General features: G+C 41.6%; 1 protein-coding gene across 2 annotated transcripts in view; it reads left to right on the forward strand.

Annotated features, from left to right (window-relative positions):
• The first annotated feature begins 7,351 nt into the window (after positions 1-7,351).
• The window catches only part of GAN (gigaxonin), an 83,536-nt gene continuing 73,108 nt past the window's right edge, over positions 7,352-17,779 (forward strand). Inside the window, exons 1-2 of one of the 2 annotated variants that reach the window (XM_023732533.1) lie at positions 7,424-7,455; positions 7,581-7,714. Coding sequence is in view for 1 of the 2 variants with exons in the window: in XM_004377715.2 (XP_004377772.1) it covers positions 7,548-7,714 (167 nt within the window). In the remaining variant the exon portion in view is untranslated. Of the gene's footprint in view, positions 7,715-17,779 lie in introns of both variants that reach the window. The other variant, XM_004377715.2, reaches the window with a different exon arrangement.

The raw sequence follows: 17,779 nt of genomic DNA on the forward strand, positions 1-17,779 counted from the left end.
AAAAGCAGATACTGAAAAGTCCTGGCAGGGTGAAACAGCTCACTCTGTTCAGGAATTCAGGGAGGTCAGTGTAGAAGGTTCAGGGTGGAGGATGGTGAGGATCTAGAAGACGAGGGTCGGGAGGCAGGAGGGGTGCAAATGCTACCAGGCCAGGCATAGGGAGGTGGACTTACTCTGGAGGAAATGGGGACCAATGAAGGATGAAGACAGGGTCACTGGCACGTAGGAAATGTCCACCCATCTGCCACCATTCCAAGAGGAGATTACTCTGGGGGTATTGTGAATAATTAAGCCATATCACATTTTCCAACTAAGTTACTACTTTCTAGATATTATTCATGTGCAAGTCTTACCCCCTCCACGCGAGCCTACAAGTTCATTAAATGTTGACTCTGATTGCTTCTGGTCTCCCACAAGTGCCTAGTACAGTGAAACCTGTAAAAGCCGGAACTCTATGGGGCTACCTTGTTTTTGCAGGTCTCGAAAGTTTTCCACCTTTGACAGGGTGCAGTCTTACCATTTTTCTATTGCTTGTTTTAGTGGAAAATATTTGAGTTTTCCTTCTCTGACAGGATTCCACCTTGTTTGTACAGGTTCCTGCTTTTGCAGGTTTTACTCTACGTCATAGGTGCTTAAAAATTTTGTTAAATGAATGTGTGATTATACGTATGAATGAATAAACCTCTGAAGAACTGAATTTTGAGCTGGATTTAAGAAAACGAATGAGGTGGATCATAGGCTTAAATGTTCAAGGAGAAACAAAAAAGCTTCTAAAAGAAAACATAGGAGAATGTCATAACTGCAAAGATTTCTTAAACAGAACATGAAAAGCACTCATCATAAAAGAAAAAACTGATAAACTTCATTAAAATTAAGAATGTATGTTCATCAAAGACACCATTTAGACCCCCTTTTCATACAGGGAGAAAATGCAGAACAGAATTTCAAACTCTCACGAAATCTAGACTTCCTGGAGCGATGCAGGCTGGATAAACCCTGAAACTACTGCCCTGAGTTCATCTTTAAACCTTGAACCAAAAATTTCCCCTGAAGTCTTCTCAAAATCAAACAATAGGTTAGCTTAACTAGTAAAGAAGGTCTGCGTTGAGCATTGTGCTCTTTTAAGTTCTATCTATATGGGATCAAATTGACAACAGCAACTCGAAAGATTAGATAGAAAACTTAGGGGGCAGTGAATTTACATTAATGGACGAGGAACAACTCAGAAAAGGAGAGTGAGAATGGCTGCACAACTTGAAGACTGTAATCAATGTCACTGAATTGTACATGAAGAATATATGTATCTCCACATGGTCAAAAAGCATACAAAAAGGTACTAAACATCATTATTCATTAGGGAAACACAAATTTAAACAGCAACAAGATACTACTACACACCGACTGAATGGTATAATTAAGACTGGCACCACCAATTACTAGAGGATATGGAACAACTGGAACTCTCAGACATTACTTGTGGGAGAGCAATTTGGTACAACCACTATGGAAAACTATTTGTCAGCAGCTACTAAATCTGAGCATATGCCTACCCTATGATCCAGTGATTGAACTCTTAGGCATATCCCCAAGAGAAAAAAGTGCATACATTCACCAAAAGATATTAAGATTGTTCAGTTTCATCGTAACAGCCCCAAACTGGAAGCAATCCAAATATCTGCCAACGGGAAAAAAGGATAAATAAATTGGGGCATATTCACACAGTGGTATACTGAAAGTATCAAGGAAGAACCAACTACTGCTACAGGCAACAAAATGGAAGAATTTCAAAGGCATTACACCGAGGGAAAGACGCCAAACACAAAAGTTCAAGAATAGGCAAAACTAATCAATAGTGAATGAAGTCAGAAGGGTGGTTTCCTCTGGGCGGTGCTGACTGGAAAGGGAGCCTTCTGATCTACTGGAAATGTTCTATATCTTGATCTGGATAGTGATTTCATGAGTGTATTCACATGGAGATATTCACTAAAGACTGGTGCACCTTACTGTATGTTATATATACCTCAATGGAGTTTTCAAAATATGATAAATGTATTAAAGTGTTAATTAGTTTCAAAACTTGCTGGTTGAAGAAGAGACCTGACATACTTCAGAAAATACAAGCATGAATTTAAATGTTAAAAAAAAAAAAAAAACGTATAAAGCATGCAATAAAAGAGGTAGATGTCAAAATCTAGTCTCTTCACCTCTACCCTCAAGGCCCCACCATCTACACCCTCTAGCTCTGAGTAAGAACTTTGGGTTTTTTTTTCCCTAAGCGTGACAGGAAGCCAGTGGAGGGTTTTGAACTGGGAAATGACTTGATCTGATTAACTTATGGAGAGAAAGAACTGGTAAGGGATGTATTAGTTTCCTAGGGCTGACATAACAAATTACAACAAACTGGGTGGCTTAAAACAACATGAATATATTCGCTCAAAGTTCTGGAGGCTAGAAGTTTGAATTCAAGTGTCAGTATGGCCATGCTGTCTTTGAAGGCTCTAGGAGAGAATCTGTTCCATGGCTTCCTCTTAGCTTCTGTTGTTGCTGGCAATCCTTGGTGTTCCTTAGCTTGTAGATGCATCACTCCAATCTTCACCTCCATTCTCCCTGTGTCTCTTCCTTTTTTATAAGAACACCAGTCATACTGGATTTAGGGCCCACCCTACGCCAGTATGACTTCACTTTAATACCTACCTCTGCAAAGACCCTATTTCCAAATAAGGTCACATTTTGAGGTTTTGGGAAGGACATGACTTTTTTTTTTTTTTTTAAAGCAGGGGCAGGGGGAAGCAATAGGAAAAGCAGGGACAGCAGTTAGGAGACTCTTGCAGGAGTCTGCATGAAGCTGCATGTTGGATGGGCTAGAGTGGCAATGGTGGAGGATGTGAGAAGGAGCTGGAGTCAGGAGATCATCTGCAGGAAGAGATGCAGGATTTGCTGGTGCATTGGATGAAGGGTGAGAGACAGAAGCCATGAATGAGCCTAAGTTTCTGTCAAGAATTATGGAAAACAACATCTGAAATAATCTCAGTTCTCCCTATCCATCAACATTTATTCATTCAGCACATATTTACTGAGGACATACTGTGTGTCAGGTACTGGGCTGGTGCCGAGGGACACAGCATGGATCTGGATAGAAACAGCGGCTGCTTTCATGGACCTTCATTATGACTCAATTAACTCACACTTCTCTGGGTACTGTATAAATATAAAGAGTCAACTCTCAAGCATTATAAATACTAAGATGTTCTCTGAGTCAGCAATTTGGAAGAGCTTACATTTTCCAAAAGAAAAGAGCTAAATTTAGATTTGGACAAATGACAGATTTACCCAAAAAATAGCTGAAGACTGCCTTAAAATGAATCAGGAGAGACTGCCTCAACCAAATTAACGTTTACGAAGAGTCAACACGGTGTCATGGAAAAGTTTACAGGGCTGGAAGGCGGCAGGCAGATCTAGGGCTACGTCCTTGCTCTGCCTGACCAGTCACATGTATGACTTTGGCTGAGTCCTTTGCTCGTGTCTACTTCAGTTTCCTCATCAATAAAATGAGTCTGTTGGGTTCGATGCTTTCTAAAGGGCTTTCCAACTATTAATTTTTTTTACATTATCTCTCTTTACTAGACTCTCATTAGCCTCTCTTTTTAACACTTATTTACAAAATAGAACTCCTAATCCCAAGGTGATTCTTCTCTTGAGGGCTCATTTTTCAAAACCATAGAAAGTTTTTTTTTTTTTGCAAATGGAAATTGCTTTCTTGTTCTTTTCTGACTGTAAGAATGACACATGCTCAGTGCAGAAAATATAAACAATAGAGACAAACAAAAACAAGAAAGTAAAAAGCCTCTACAATGATATCACTGAGATAACCAGGTCTATTTCACCAGCATCATATCCTTAGCACACATCATAACAGCAGGTGCTTAATAAACGTATGCTGAATGAATGACTACTGTATTTTGTGAACATCCTTCATGAACATCAAAAGAAAGCACTTAAAATTAAAAAAAAGAAAGAAATCCTTTCTCTGAGTGTTGTTTAGCCTCTAAACCAGCAGAAACTGAAACTGCTAGGGCAATATCTGATCTCTTAGATTACATGTTTCACAACTACAGTTGATGTCAGATATCTATGGAACGCAGCAAAACAGTAACACTCAATACACTGTTCTCATGGGCAGAAATCTATCAAGGGAAGCTCAGTTTGAGCAATATTGGGAAAGGCTGCAAAACAGTACATGGCCCAACCAGGGGTGGCTCCTGCAGCAGTGGGGAGGGTAGGCTCTGCCACCCAAATCCTTCCTCCCACACCTGTGTCCCCCTCCCTTTCCCAAAGCACCAGGATGAGTTTTCCTGGGGCACCCTGTGTTCAAGCCAACAGATTTTTTATTCAGATCTAGCATCTTTTTGATTGTTAATGCCCTTCTTTGTAAACTGAAATGGTTTTTGGATGACCTGTTAAGAAGAATTAAAGCCAGATCCTGTCTGCAGACATGTTTTATTTGATCCATGCTGCATTTTCCCCCAAATGGAATTAGTTGCTAATATTGAAAAACTAAGACATTCACCATATATATCTGAGTTTTCAGAATTCTTGAAAAGTGGTTAGATCTGGCACCACTGGGTCCTTATCCCAATGGAACAATCAGCTGGAGCTGAGGGGCAGCTGCCCACTTTAGACAGGGTGCGTGTTCTTCAGCTCCCCATAATCCCCACATTCCCCTATTGTCTTACACCCTGCCTGCTGTGTTCATTTACCTGACCTGCCACAGCTGTTCTAATTGTGCAAAGCATTCCAGGGGCTCCTACTAAGTGCCAGGTACCATGGGAATTTCTGGGAATGTGGATAAATATAAGTTCCCAATCCAATAAGGGAACAGAATTATAAACCAGTAAATTACAGTGCAGTGTGATAAGTGCAGCACAGAAAGCATGAACATGGCATAGCACGACAGCACAGGTGGCTGACCTCTTTTGTCCTGGAGAGCTGGTTGGAGGTTTCCTGAAGGTCATGCTTGAGATGGGTTTTGAAGAAAAAGAGTGCAACAAACAGATGCAGGTGGTGGGAGTACTAGAAACAGTGGGAGTGGTAGTGAAAGTGTATATAAGGTCTTCTGTTGATTAGCTGCCTGTTACACAGGTGACCCACTCAAGCCAGCAACTACCTTTCCCCCGACTGACGCTGGTGTGTCTCTGACCCTTTGCCCAGGCCATCCCATTCCCTCCTGTCAAAACAACAGAGAAGGTTCACCTCTACCAGGAAGAGCCTGCCTGACTAATCCCCACTCACCTCCAGATACTTCAACTAAGGCAACACTCCCATTCTGGGAAGTGGTTACCTCATTGTGATTCTGTTATTTGAGCTGTTTGTTTTGAACATCTGACATCTGAAGAATAGACCAGCATTCCAAGCATTTGATCAATAAGTATTTAGCAAATACTTAACATTGTGCAGAGAACTGCCCGTTATATATATCATTTTTGACCTCAACAACAGCCCAGTTGAGGAAAAAAGACCAACTGAAATTAACTAAGAACAGAGAACACAATTCAGAAAACATTTGTTAAGTGGCTGGTAGTCAGTTGTTTTAATCCCTCCATCCATCAAACAGTCACTGAGCACTACTATGTGCCAGGCACTGTGATAGGTACCTGGACGCCAAGATAAACCATAAAATAAATCCATTACAATGAGTTTCCTGACAGAGCCATGGTTCAAAGTACAGCAACTACTTGGAGAAAGGAGTGTTGACTGCTCCCAGGGAGTGGAACTGGGCAGGTATCGTGGAGAAGATAAGCTTGAGCTGCTCATTTGTTCTTTAGCTTTCATTATATAATTTCCCAACATACACAAAAGTACAGAGAATAGTACAACGGCTTCAACAACTAGTATCTTATGGCCATTTATGATTATCTATACCCCTACCCACTTCCATTCATTGAAGCAAATCCTAGACATTTTATCATTTCATCCATAAGTACAGACCTGTAGTTTGAAGAAGGAACTGGAAATGTCTGGACATTCCACAACAGCATCCTTCTCAATTATTCTTCTGCCCTGAAAGCAGTTACACACTCTGATTCCTGTCAGTGACTCCAAAGCCTTGGCTGATACAGGGTAAAGATCCAAGACTTCTTTGGAGCCTTTGAGTTGGTTGAAGGAGGCTGATTCAATGAAAACTCCACCCTGCCTTGTCTGGAATGCTGACCTTTTGTCCACATTCTTCTGATCCCTGGTCTTCATAAACTTGCTAATTCTTTGGAAGCTTATCGAGTACCTAATGTTTGCACAGAATAATAGCTACATTCCACATTCCCATGTTCCCTCAGCAACCTCCAGGGAAACCCCAGAGAGTTTGAGGCTTGCCCTGCAAACTGAGCTGATCCAGAGTTGCTTTCTATCACAGCCTTGATCTTGCCTGGGCTGAGAACCTGGTCAGATCTGAACCTATGGCCTCTCTACCTCCCATCCCTCCAGCGTTTCCTCTCTCTCACTGAAAGGTACCAACATCTACACAGTTAGTCACTTAACTCAGAACATTATCTTGGATTCTCCTTCCCTCAAAATTTTGTCTATCCTTTTAAGTCGTCCACTTTTACCCACCTCCATCATCATTCTTTCATCTAGGCCACCAGTCCTTTCCCTCAAGTACTGTAATATCCAACCATCTTTTCGCCTTTACCGCCCTCCACCTCCATTCTCCACACAACAGCTGAGCGGTCTTTATAAAACTCTTCCATGGTTCCCAACACCTACAGGATCACGACCAATTTTCTTATCACAGCCAAAGAAGCCCTTCACAATCTAAGGCCCCCTGCTTACTTCTCCAGCTTCATTTGCTACCTCTTCTCCCTACCATGCAACCAAAATGCTCTTTTCAGGCCCTGCTTTCTCAGGCCTTCGTGCTCTTACCTAATAAACTCTTCTCTCATAAATAATGCAAGCTACTCCTATTGATCCCTTGCTTCACATGCGTTATCTAACACAACAATGCTAAGAAGTCATCATCTTCATTTGCATATACAGAAATTGAGGATGGGCACCTTACCCATCGCCACACAGCTCGTAAGCGGAAGAGCTGAGATTCGAATTCTGACACGCCGGCTCCACAGCCCACGCGCTTAACCACAGAGTTCTAGCCTGCCTGTACACCCCTCCAGCGCTGCAGTAATCACTCTCGGCCCTCGACTTCTACCCACAGCACTCTGAGGGTTCGGAGCAGCAACGGGCCGCTCTCGAGTAGGAAGGAGGCTTCTGATTGGCTGCCTCCGGCGACGGAGGGCGAGAGGGAGGAGAAGAAGGGAGCGGGGGCGTCGCAGAGAAATGACGTAACACCACGGCTTCTTAAAGGCTCCAGCCCGGCGAGCTGTGGATGGCGCAGGCGCGTTCCTGAGGCTCCCGCCGGTCTTCCGAGGGTTGAGAGTCTGGCCCGGCGGGCGGGCGCGCGGGCAGGAGGTGCGGACGAGGCGTGCGCCGGGCACCGGTGGGCGCGAGGGGTCCGGCGGGCTGAGGAGAGGGCGGCGCAGGCCGGCGGTAGCAGCGGCGCGATGGCGGAGGGCAGTGCGGTGTCTGACCCTCAGCACGCCGCGCGCCTGCTGCGAGCGCTCAGCTCTTTTCGCGAGGAGTCCGGCTTCTGCGACGCGCACCTGGTCCTCGACGGGGAGGAGATCCCGGTGCAGAAGAACATCTTGGCGGCGGCCAGCCCATACATCAGGTGAGGACGGGGCCGGGCGGGGCTGCGCTGCCTGGAGCCCGGGGACAGGGCGGGGCGGGCGTGTCCCCGGCTCCCCTGGTCACCTCCACCCGCCGGGGTCTGTTTAGCCGCGGTTCAGCCACCTGTCCCTCCAGGCAGACACCCCGGGCCGGGCCCTACTTGCCGGCGCCCCTCGGGACAGTCCTGTCGGTCCGACCGCCTCTGGGCTGGGCCCATGCTCTCCGCGGCATCCCTGCGCTCCCTCGGAGTTGACCCAGACCCGGACCGCGACCCCCCCGCTCTCTCCTCGTCATGATCCCACCGCTGTCGCGGTCGCCCGGGCCTCTGAGTCACTGAGTCTGCTCAGAGCCGTCTTGGGCCGGCCCGGGACCCGCACCCGTGGGCAGGGCGGGGCCGCACGGGGAAGGGCCGCCCCCTTGCCTGGGCCCAGCCTGCGGATCCCTGCCGAAGTTTGCCGGCGGTTTGCCTGCAGATCCACTTCGGGCAGGGCTGGGCGCTGCGAACGGGACCGGAGAGCGCCCTTCCTCGCCAAGTCAAAACAGACACGTTCTCGCGGGGTGTGAGAAGCGGGAAACCGTATTGGATCTTCTTCTTAGGATAGGTAATTCGACCCGAAGGTGGAGGTCTGAACGCCTGTCAAACGTGACTCTCATTCTCTTGTGGAAACTCCGTTTAAAGGAAGGGCTGTATGTTATAGACACATGTTAAAAGTGTAGCGAATTAAGAAAGACTTACTGTCATTCTCATGATGCAGTTCCAACCCCGAGAATCATGAGATTTTAGCGACTAAAAGGTCATTTTTAAACTTGAGGAAAACAAAGCTTAACCTGATTTACCAGCTCAACTAACCAGGTTAATTATAGGTTGTTAAGGCAGTGTTTATACAAGTGTATCAGGTTTTGCAGGAGACTGGTATCTTTTTTTATAGCAATTTTCTTGCAAACTGGGGTGCTCTTATAATAATAATTTAAAAATGCTAACAAAAGCTGCAGAAACTGTCTGGTAAGCTAGTTGGATATACATTAATGGTAGAGAATGTCATTAGAATTGACAGGTCAAAAAAAGCAAAATGATATGTACTGTATTCTTACTGCTTTGTCCTAGCGGAACTTCACACAAACTACATTTTAAGCTTTGCATTAGGAGACATTTGTACTAACTCAGAAACAGTTCAAGTGGTCTTGTAACTTCTCGTGGCTCTCTTTTGTAAACCCATTTGCCGTCTTCCTTTGTGGATTTAAACATGGGGAGAAAAAGCCCCCACCTTTCGATTGAGTTTTGCTAATGTGACAAACAGCTTCCTAGCTGGCTGTTCAGGGGTTTGAACAATCAATATCAAATTGGAATCATCAGGCCAGATCTTCCCAGTATCCAGAATGTTCCCTGTTGAGGGAAAAGCTTAGGAAAACTACTTCAGATGCATTACTGTTGTAGTTCTTTAAATGGCATCTAGTTTGGCTTAAAAGAAGAAAATCTGCAGATTGCCAAATGCATGCTCTCTATCCCCTTTCTGTGCTTCTTTTTTCTCCATAGCACCTAATTCTATAATATGCCCTGAGATCTTCCCCACCCACAAACAATGTAAGCTCCATGAGGCCAGGGATTTTTCTTTTGTTCATTGCTGTATCCCTATCACCCAGAAAGAAGAGTGCCTAGTGGTTTAGTAAATGTGTTGGATTTGATGACTGCCTTTGTTTCTACCACAGCAAATTGTATGTTAGTGAGAATTTGCTCTGTTACATCTCCATATTTACCAAGAAACCAAACCCATTGCCGTGGAATTGATTCCAACTCATAGCTCCCCTATGGTTTCCAAGGCTGTAATTCTTTACGGAAGCGGACTGTCATATCTTTCTCCCGCGGAGCAGTTGGTGGGTTCAAACCACAACCTTTGGGTTAGCAGCCAAGCACTTAACCGCTGTGCCATCAGGACTCCCTTCATCTCCATATTAGACATTCCACAATACCTAATTGAAAAGAGCACTGGACTGAGTTTGAAGACGTGCTTTCTGCATCCAGCTCTTACTCTTATCAGCTGTGAGTTGTTAGTAAATGACTTAATCTGAACTTCATTTCACTAGTATGATAAATAAGGGATAAAATGTGACTCTCATTTAATCATTGACCCACCCTGAAGATATATGCAGCAGTGCTTTGCATACGTCAAAGGTCAGTAAACAGGCCTACAAAGGTAGTAGTATATCAGTTTAATTGGAAAAGGTGGGGTATCATCCATTTGGGACTGCCAGCTTATAGTGAGACTACTTAGTAATGTGGAGTGTTGCTTATCGATAATAGCAGTAATTTAAGTGTAAAATGATCATGAAGATGGCACAGGACTGGGCAGCATTTCGTTCTGTTACACATGAGATATCCATGAGTCGGAGCTGACTCAGTGGCAACTAAGAACAAGTGTGAAATATTACTTATCATAGTAACAGAGCCGAAAGGAACTTCAGATCTCTTTTAGTGTGATCCTGTCACTTTCTGAATAAGAAAACAGAGCTCAGTGAGCATTGGTGATTTGTATTATGGTATAAGGTTACTAGTACTTGATGGATGAAGTAGGTTTAGACTCCCACCCAGGGACTCTGGAATAGTAGGCACGGCAGATATATTTGACATTTTACAGATAAATATGCAATCACTCATTATATGTTTAATTTTTCTTTTTTCAGTGACTTTTATTTAGCTGTTGAAATGGTAAAATGTTCTTGGGGGTTCTTTTAAAATGATCACTTTCAAGCTTACTTCAGAGTACTTGACTGATCATGTAACTTCTTGGAAAGAAACTGTTTAGTAAGTTTTTTTTTTTTTTTTGTAGGTACATTCTTCTTTATTTGTATTATGCTTTAATACAAAGTTACTGCTATAAAGCTGTGGTCAAACTAACCTTGTAAGATGGTTAAAATAGTAATTTTTTAATTGTGGTAAAAATACATATAACAAAACATCTGCCATTTCAACATTTTTTACGTGTTCCATTTAGTGACGTTAATTACATTCATCATGTTGTGCAGTCATCACCGCTGTTTCTGGATTTTTTTCATCACGGTTAATAGAAACGCAGTGCCCCTTAAGCAGTAACTCCCTGGCATGGATTGAATTGTGTCCTCCCAAAAAATATGTGTATCAACTTGGCTAGTCCACGATTCCCAGTGTTGTGTGATTGTCCACCATTTTGTCATCTGATGTGATTTTCCTATTTGTTGTAAATCCTACCTCTGATGTTGATGAGATAAGATTAGTGGCAGGACTCAATCTACAAGATTGGATTGTGTCTTGAGCCAGTCTCTATTGAGATATAAAAGAGAGAAGCAAGCAGAGAGACGGGGGACCTCATACCACCAAGAAAGCAGCACCGGGAGCAGATCATGTCCTTTGGACCCAGGGTTCCTGCGTGGAGAAGCTCCTAGACCAAGGGAAGATTGATGACAAGGACATTCACCCAGAGTCGACAGAGAGAGAAAGCCTTCCCTTGGAGCTGGCGCCCTGAATTTGAACTTCTAGCCTACTGGACTGTGAGACAATAAACTTCTCTTTGTTAAAGCCATCCGTTTGTGGTATTTCTGTTACAGCAGCACTAGATAACAAAGACCCTGGTAACCGCTTGGTAGCCTCTAATAAACTTTGATCTGTGCATTTGACTATTCCACATATTTCATGTAAGTAGGATCATACAATATTTGTCCTTTTTTTGTCTGACTTAGTTCACTCAGTGTAATGTTTTCAAGGTTCATCCACGCTGTAGCGTGTATCAGAACTTCATTTTTCTTTATGACCGAGTAATATTCCATTGTATGTATGTACCATATTTTGTTTATCCGTTCATCTATTGATGGATATTTAGGTGGTTTCCACCTTTTGGCTATTGTGAATAGTGCTGCAGTGAACATTGTTGTACAAGTATCTGTTTGCATTACTGCTTTCAAGTCGTGAGGGTATATACCTGGGAGTGGATTTGCTGGATCTTAGGATATTTTTGTTTAACTTTCTGAGGAACTGCCAAACTGTTTTCCACATCAGCTGTACCATTTTATAATCCACTAGCAATGGATAAAGGTTCCAGTAGTTTAGTAATTTTTTATACCAATAATATTAGGCTTTTATAATGTATCTGTTTTGTTTGAAAGGAGCTTTAAAGATTTATATTAAAAGAAAATCTGTGCATTCGAAAATGAGATGTTTCTTATCTTTCTCTTTTGAAGCTTAAACGTTTAGGTCTGTGATGTCATTAATGTACGAGTTGAGTGTTCAAAAGTTTGTAATCTCTAAAGTTTGATAAAAATCTGAGCTTTGTTTCTTGTCTTTAGTTAGCCTAGTTTTAATAACTGTCTTAAATGGTCTAAAGTTGTATGGCTTAGAAGCAGCGCTATGTAGTGCTTCCTGTATGCGCAACCAAAAGGAATCAAGCCAAATTTGTCACACTAAGACTTCCAGCAACTTACTTGGCATGCTTTCTACTTAATACAGAAAAGTCCTTCAAGCTAATTTACTGGTTTAATCTCTTCCTGTGCATTATCTTTGGTTTAGCATTTGTTTTTCCTCCTGATAGTCTTAGCAATCATACCACATGAGAAAGATTTTAAATATAAAAGGAAAAAGCCAGAAAACTTCTGCAACAAAACCCTACTGGTAGCCTGAAAAAAGGTCTGACATTTCTGGGTTATGTAGAGTATGTGTCATGCAGCCTTAGGATATGGATGCTACTGGAAGGCAGACTGGGCCCTCTATAGTCTCATTTAGCTTAGTAAGTGGGATGCTACCTTCCGAACATGCCCTTCTCCCAGCTTGTCCCCATTCCGACCCCTGAGTGACATTTTTCCTTTTTTTGGTGGGGTGGGAGTGGGTAATAAATCTAAAGGTAGCTGAAAAAAATTTAAGACCGGCAAAATGAAATTTATAGATATAATGACAGTCTTTCCTTTCTCAGCAACCTTGACACCTTTTGGGAAAAGTTTCCTGTGGTTGATAGGGAATTTCTCTTTCTTTGGAATATTGCAAAGTCTGATTTGCTTCATGTCTGAGGCTCTTCTAGTTCTGGCACAATCCCGCTGATCTGATGTGGAGTTCAGACCCCTTTTTCCCCTGAGCTGTGGTTTTGGGGAATGATGTCTTTGAAAAGGATTTGAAAATTAATTGCTGTGTGCTTCTGTGGTGACATCATACTGGCTTTGTACAAGCTCCTGGGCCTGTGTTCACTTTTGAGAATTTAGGTTTTTGTAGGGACCTCTTGGAAGATTAGGTTGTTTAGCTTTCAGTCCTAGAGAGTAAAGGAAAGAAAGGTTCCCAAGATTTTTGGGAGAACTGCCCCCATAGGGTTTCCAAGGAGCAGCTGGTGGATTCGAACTGCTGAGCTTCTGGTTAGCAGCCGTAGCTCTTAACCGCTGCGCCACCAGGGCTCCTCATGAGTCAGACAACAACGTAAATGGCAATTTTTTTTTCTTATTTTTCGAATGCACCCTGGTCTAGTGAGGATGGAGTGGAAACATTGAGCTTAGAGCCTAGCCTAGGTCATTGTGGACACCTTTTCTGGGACTTTATTTCCTCATCTGTCAAGTGAGATTGGTTGGGCTACATGAACAACAAAGCTCCCTTTTAGTTCTGGTGTTGCAGTGGTTAAGCACTACGCTTCTAACCGAAAGGAAGTTTGGTACTTGGAATCCACCAGCCCCTCCGTGGGAGAAACCTGATGATCTGTCCCTGTAAAGATTACAGCCTAGGAAGCCCTATGGGCAGTTCTACTCTGTCCTATAGGATAATTATGAGTTAAAATCGACTTGACTGCTTTGTCCTTTGTGTGTATATGTTGGGTGGTGGCGGGGGAGGGGGAGTCAGTCTGCTTCTGTCCTTATAGCTTTATTGCATCATTTGAAGCTTTGCAGTACTGAAGTGTTAAAGCATTTCCTTTTCCCTATCATACAGGCCTTGGTTGGCTGTTCTGTATAAATCCAGACTGGTAGAGTTGTGTTGTAACAAGCATTTATTTAATGCTGTTAATCTGAGTATGCTCTAAGACTTAATTATTGATGAGCCTGTTTTGCCATTTAAATCTAAAATTTGACTCAGAGATGATGCTGATTAAACTACTTAAGAAAACTAATATATCATCACAGCCAGTGTTACTCTCGCCTCACACCTCAGCATTCGTTACTGCCAGATGTACGTCATTAACGCACAAAATAGTAGGATAGTAGGTGTTTTTACTGTTGTTGTAAATACAGACATGTTGGATAATAAGATAGTCGATAAGTGAGGAGTAGGTGTATTTCATGTGTTGTTGCCGAGCGTGTAAAGTCCTGTCATCAAATTGGATTGGAACTTGTTACTTGGCTTATGGACTGCCTCATGTTTCATTTCATGCAAAACTCTCATCAGGGAGGATTAGAAATGTGAGAGAGATTAAGATTGATAGTGACCGAAAAGAGGCCATCAAACAGCTAACTGAATAACAATCAAATGAAGAACCATTGACTAAAGGAGTGTTAATTGACTGTACTATAGCAAGCATAGTCTCCATAGTTGCTGGAGTGGGGAAAAAAATTTTTAAGACTGCAAATGGTGTTAGACAAGGTGGCTCTGGAATTAAATAGGTCTGTTAATAATCTAGGTGATGCTGTATCCTCTCTCTACTGAAATAACACAGATAAAGATGATGACAGTACAAAATAGATTAGCTCTTGATTATTTACTTGCTTCCCAAGGAGGAGTTTGTGCTTTGGTAAGAGAAAATTGTTGTGTATATATCAGTGACACCCAAGCAGAAGCTCATGCTAGAGATGTAATATACACTGCTGATACTCCTCTTGCCGCTTCTTGGGATTTATTTTTGTAGTTAGGAAATTTGAGTTTGTGGGTCAGACAAGCCTTTCAAACCATTGGCTTATACATTCTCCTCATTTTGATCCTTTGTTTTATTATCAGGCTACTAAGTTGCATGGCATCTGGGGTCTTAAGAGCTTGCGAGCAGCATCTAAGATATAGCAAATGGTCTCCATCTGACTGAAGGAAGAACGAAGAGAAGAAGCTAAGGAACCAACAGAAACAACATTTGTTTCATAAAAAAGTACCCCATAAAGCAGAATCTACAAGACCCAAAGAAACCTAGATTGGTGCCCGGCCATCGCTTAGTGATAAAAGATTCTAATGATCGAATCATGATCAGAAGGGGGTATATTGTGGAATCAAATTTGTATTAAAAACAGATATTTTACTTTTATTTCAAGTGGCATTTTCTTATTGCGAACTTAAAATTTCCTGACCCAGAATTAATCTGCCAGGGTTTTTTTTTCCTCTCTCTTCACCCAGTGTTGGTAACTGACTTTTCTTTCCTGTTCCAAGAGCAACCATAACAAAATCATTAACCTGTGATTAAATGATAAAGACTTGGGCTTCTTTCATTTGACTTTCTAGAGTTGTCAGTATTATAGGTGGGTGGAGGGCCAAATCTTTCAGAAGTTACCTTCTTAATATTAACTCATTAGCCTTCAGGTATTTCATCACCATGGAAACCTGTATTCTTTAAGGAAAAGTTATTTAAGTCTCTGTAAATTCTCCATTCTGGAAACAATCTCCTTTTGTATAAGGGGACATTCCCTTAATTTGCACATTGTTTATTAAATCATAGAGCAATAAAAAAAAAAAGACAACGACTAATTAATCTCTGTAGGAAGTCCAAGTGTCACAGGAGCAGAAATTGTCATTATCCTTTCCTGGGATACCAGCAATTTGCCCTGAAGTTTAATGTCATGTGGACACTATGTTCCATTAGTATTGTCTACTTTTCTTGATTAATTTATGTGAATACCCAAACAACCTCATATCAGATTCTTTGCTTCCAGTGCTGAGAATATGCACCTGAGACACCAGCATCCACTACGTTCCCTGGTCATGATGAACAGCCTGGTTCTGTAAAGCGCTTCCCTAGAGCTGTGAGTGTGTAGTTATCCATGTATTGAGCAACTCCTGAACGATTGTCAGAGGATTTTGAATGGCAGTTGTAGCCCGTTCAGTTTCTTAGTGCTCAGTGGTTCAGTCAGACACTCCACGGTTCTGAGTCTCTTACTGAATCCTTGAGCACTGTTGACATGGACTTGCCGTAGTCATCTATAATACTCAGATGGCGATGGGAAATAAGTGGGGCCTGAATATCTTTTAATGGATCTAGGCCTTGTTTGCTTTTATCCACCTACTATAAGGTGTCCCTAACGACTACTTAAAGAGATGAAATCTGTCCTGAAGATCTTATAGTCAGATGATTTAAAATTTTTAAAATTTATTTGATTAAACCTTGTTCTTTCTTACGTAAGTTTTTCAAAAGTGATATTGAAGTATGTTCAATTTCAGAAGATCAAAGAAGTATTTTGCCTTGGCTTCTAAGGAAGCAAAGCACTTCTGAATTGGAGTTCTATTTAACAGAGTTCTCATTTCAGCTTAAAGATATTTATTTGTACAAGACAGTGATTACCACAGTGCACTGATCTGAAGAGGTTTTTGGAAGGTTTCAGATGATGAAACAAATGAATAAAATTCTTGTTAAACTAGTGAACCTAACATAAAGGAAAGTGTTGGATATTTAGATTTATTATAGAACTTTCCTGAGGATTGTTACTTGGAGTACAGAAATGTATTAAGAAGTAAAACCTAGCTCAAATGACTGCTGTTTGTCTAATTAAGAAGTCTGATCCTTCTACCCCTTTGACACCTGCTTCTGATAATTTATGTTTTCCCCCATTAAGTTCCCATCACTATTCTTAAAGTAATCTTTATTATATAATTTAGAGATTCAAGTAAGGTGCTTTTTCACATAGAAATTCTGGCTCCTTTGGATTTAAGTTTGGGTAATACAGGCTAAGCATCCAGAATACAAAGCCATCTTATCCATTGTTTAAAGTGTTAATCAGTTCTCCTCATGATGTCAAAGCAGTTCTTAAAATCTAGTTATAATCCATAAAGAAAACATAATTAGGACAAATAAGGAGTCATTCAGCTTATGAGTCCCAGGCAGCAAGTCTTTAGGGAGCTGCATCATCCCTCTGAAGGATATAAGGATATCATTTTGTGTACTAAGGCTGTAATATATAAATGAATAACTTGTAAGTTAGAATTCTACGCTAAGAGTGGGGATGTGGGGATGTTGGGTGTGACAAAGGGCAGCTGTGGTTGCAACATAGGATTTGAGGGCTTCGTGTGGGTTCTCTTCCTCCTAGAACACTTCAGTCCAAAGAAGGAAGGAAATTAAAGACTCACGTAGAGATGGCAGCTGTCTAAGGCTATGAAGGCTTAAAGTCGTGTGCCATCTAAATGCCCTCTGATGCTCAGTAAGAGTTCTTGACCTCTGCGGCTCAGGAGGTGGGGGAGTTCAGTCAGCTTCCTAAGTACTTCTTGCCAAAGACTGACTTAGACATCAAATGGTAGTCTAATGTTTGCTGCTTCTATTCCTCCACCAGAATAAATGGGAAATGCCCTTGCTTTTCACAAGATTATTAAAGTAATAATACGAAACGTTCATGTGTAGCCCTTTGTCATTTGCTATTTTGGTGAAGGAATTTGCTTTTTTCTTTTGTTCTAAGAAATTAGAAAAATGGAAGTAAAATGTTTGTGAACTATTTTATTGGATAAAACAAAGTTAGCCTCCAAACAGTAAATCTTTGAGAGAGTCAGCATATATCATAAGTGGAAGATGGGAGGGACTAGGTTTAAAAAATATTGTTAAATAATGGAATATATATACCAATAAAATATTTTTCTTTTTTTCTTTTTGAAGAGTATGTGTTAATAGGTATAAAACTTAAATATTTTTTTTGCACATAGGTATTTTGTGGTGTCTGGATTCTCCAAACTACAAAGTATTTCTGTGTCTCTTTAGGGACAATTTTAAAGACCATTTGATGCTTCTGTGGTTTTTATGTTAATATGGTTAAGATGAATAGAAATAATTTTTTTGTTTCTTTTTTTTTATTGTAGTTTAGATGAAGGTTTTCAGAACAGATAGTCTCTTAATAAACAGTTAGTACACGTATTGTTTTATGACAGTGGTTAACAACTCCATGACATGTCAGCACT

The sequence above is a fragment of the Trichechus manatus genome, unplaced genomic scaffold (assembly GCF_000243295.1).
Source record: "Trichechus manatus latirostris isolate Lorelei unplaced genomic scaffold, TriManLat1.0 scaffold00053, whole genome shotgun sequence".
NCBI lineage: Eukaryota > Metazoa > Chordata > Mammalia > Sirenia > Trichechidae > Trichechus > Trichechus manatus.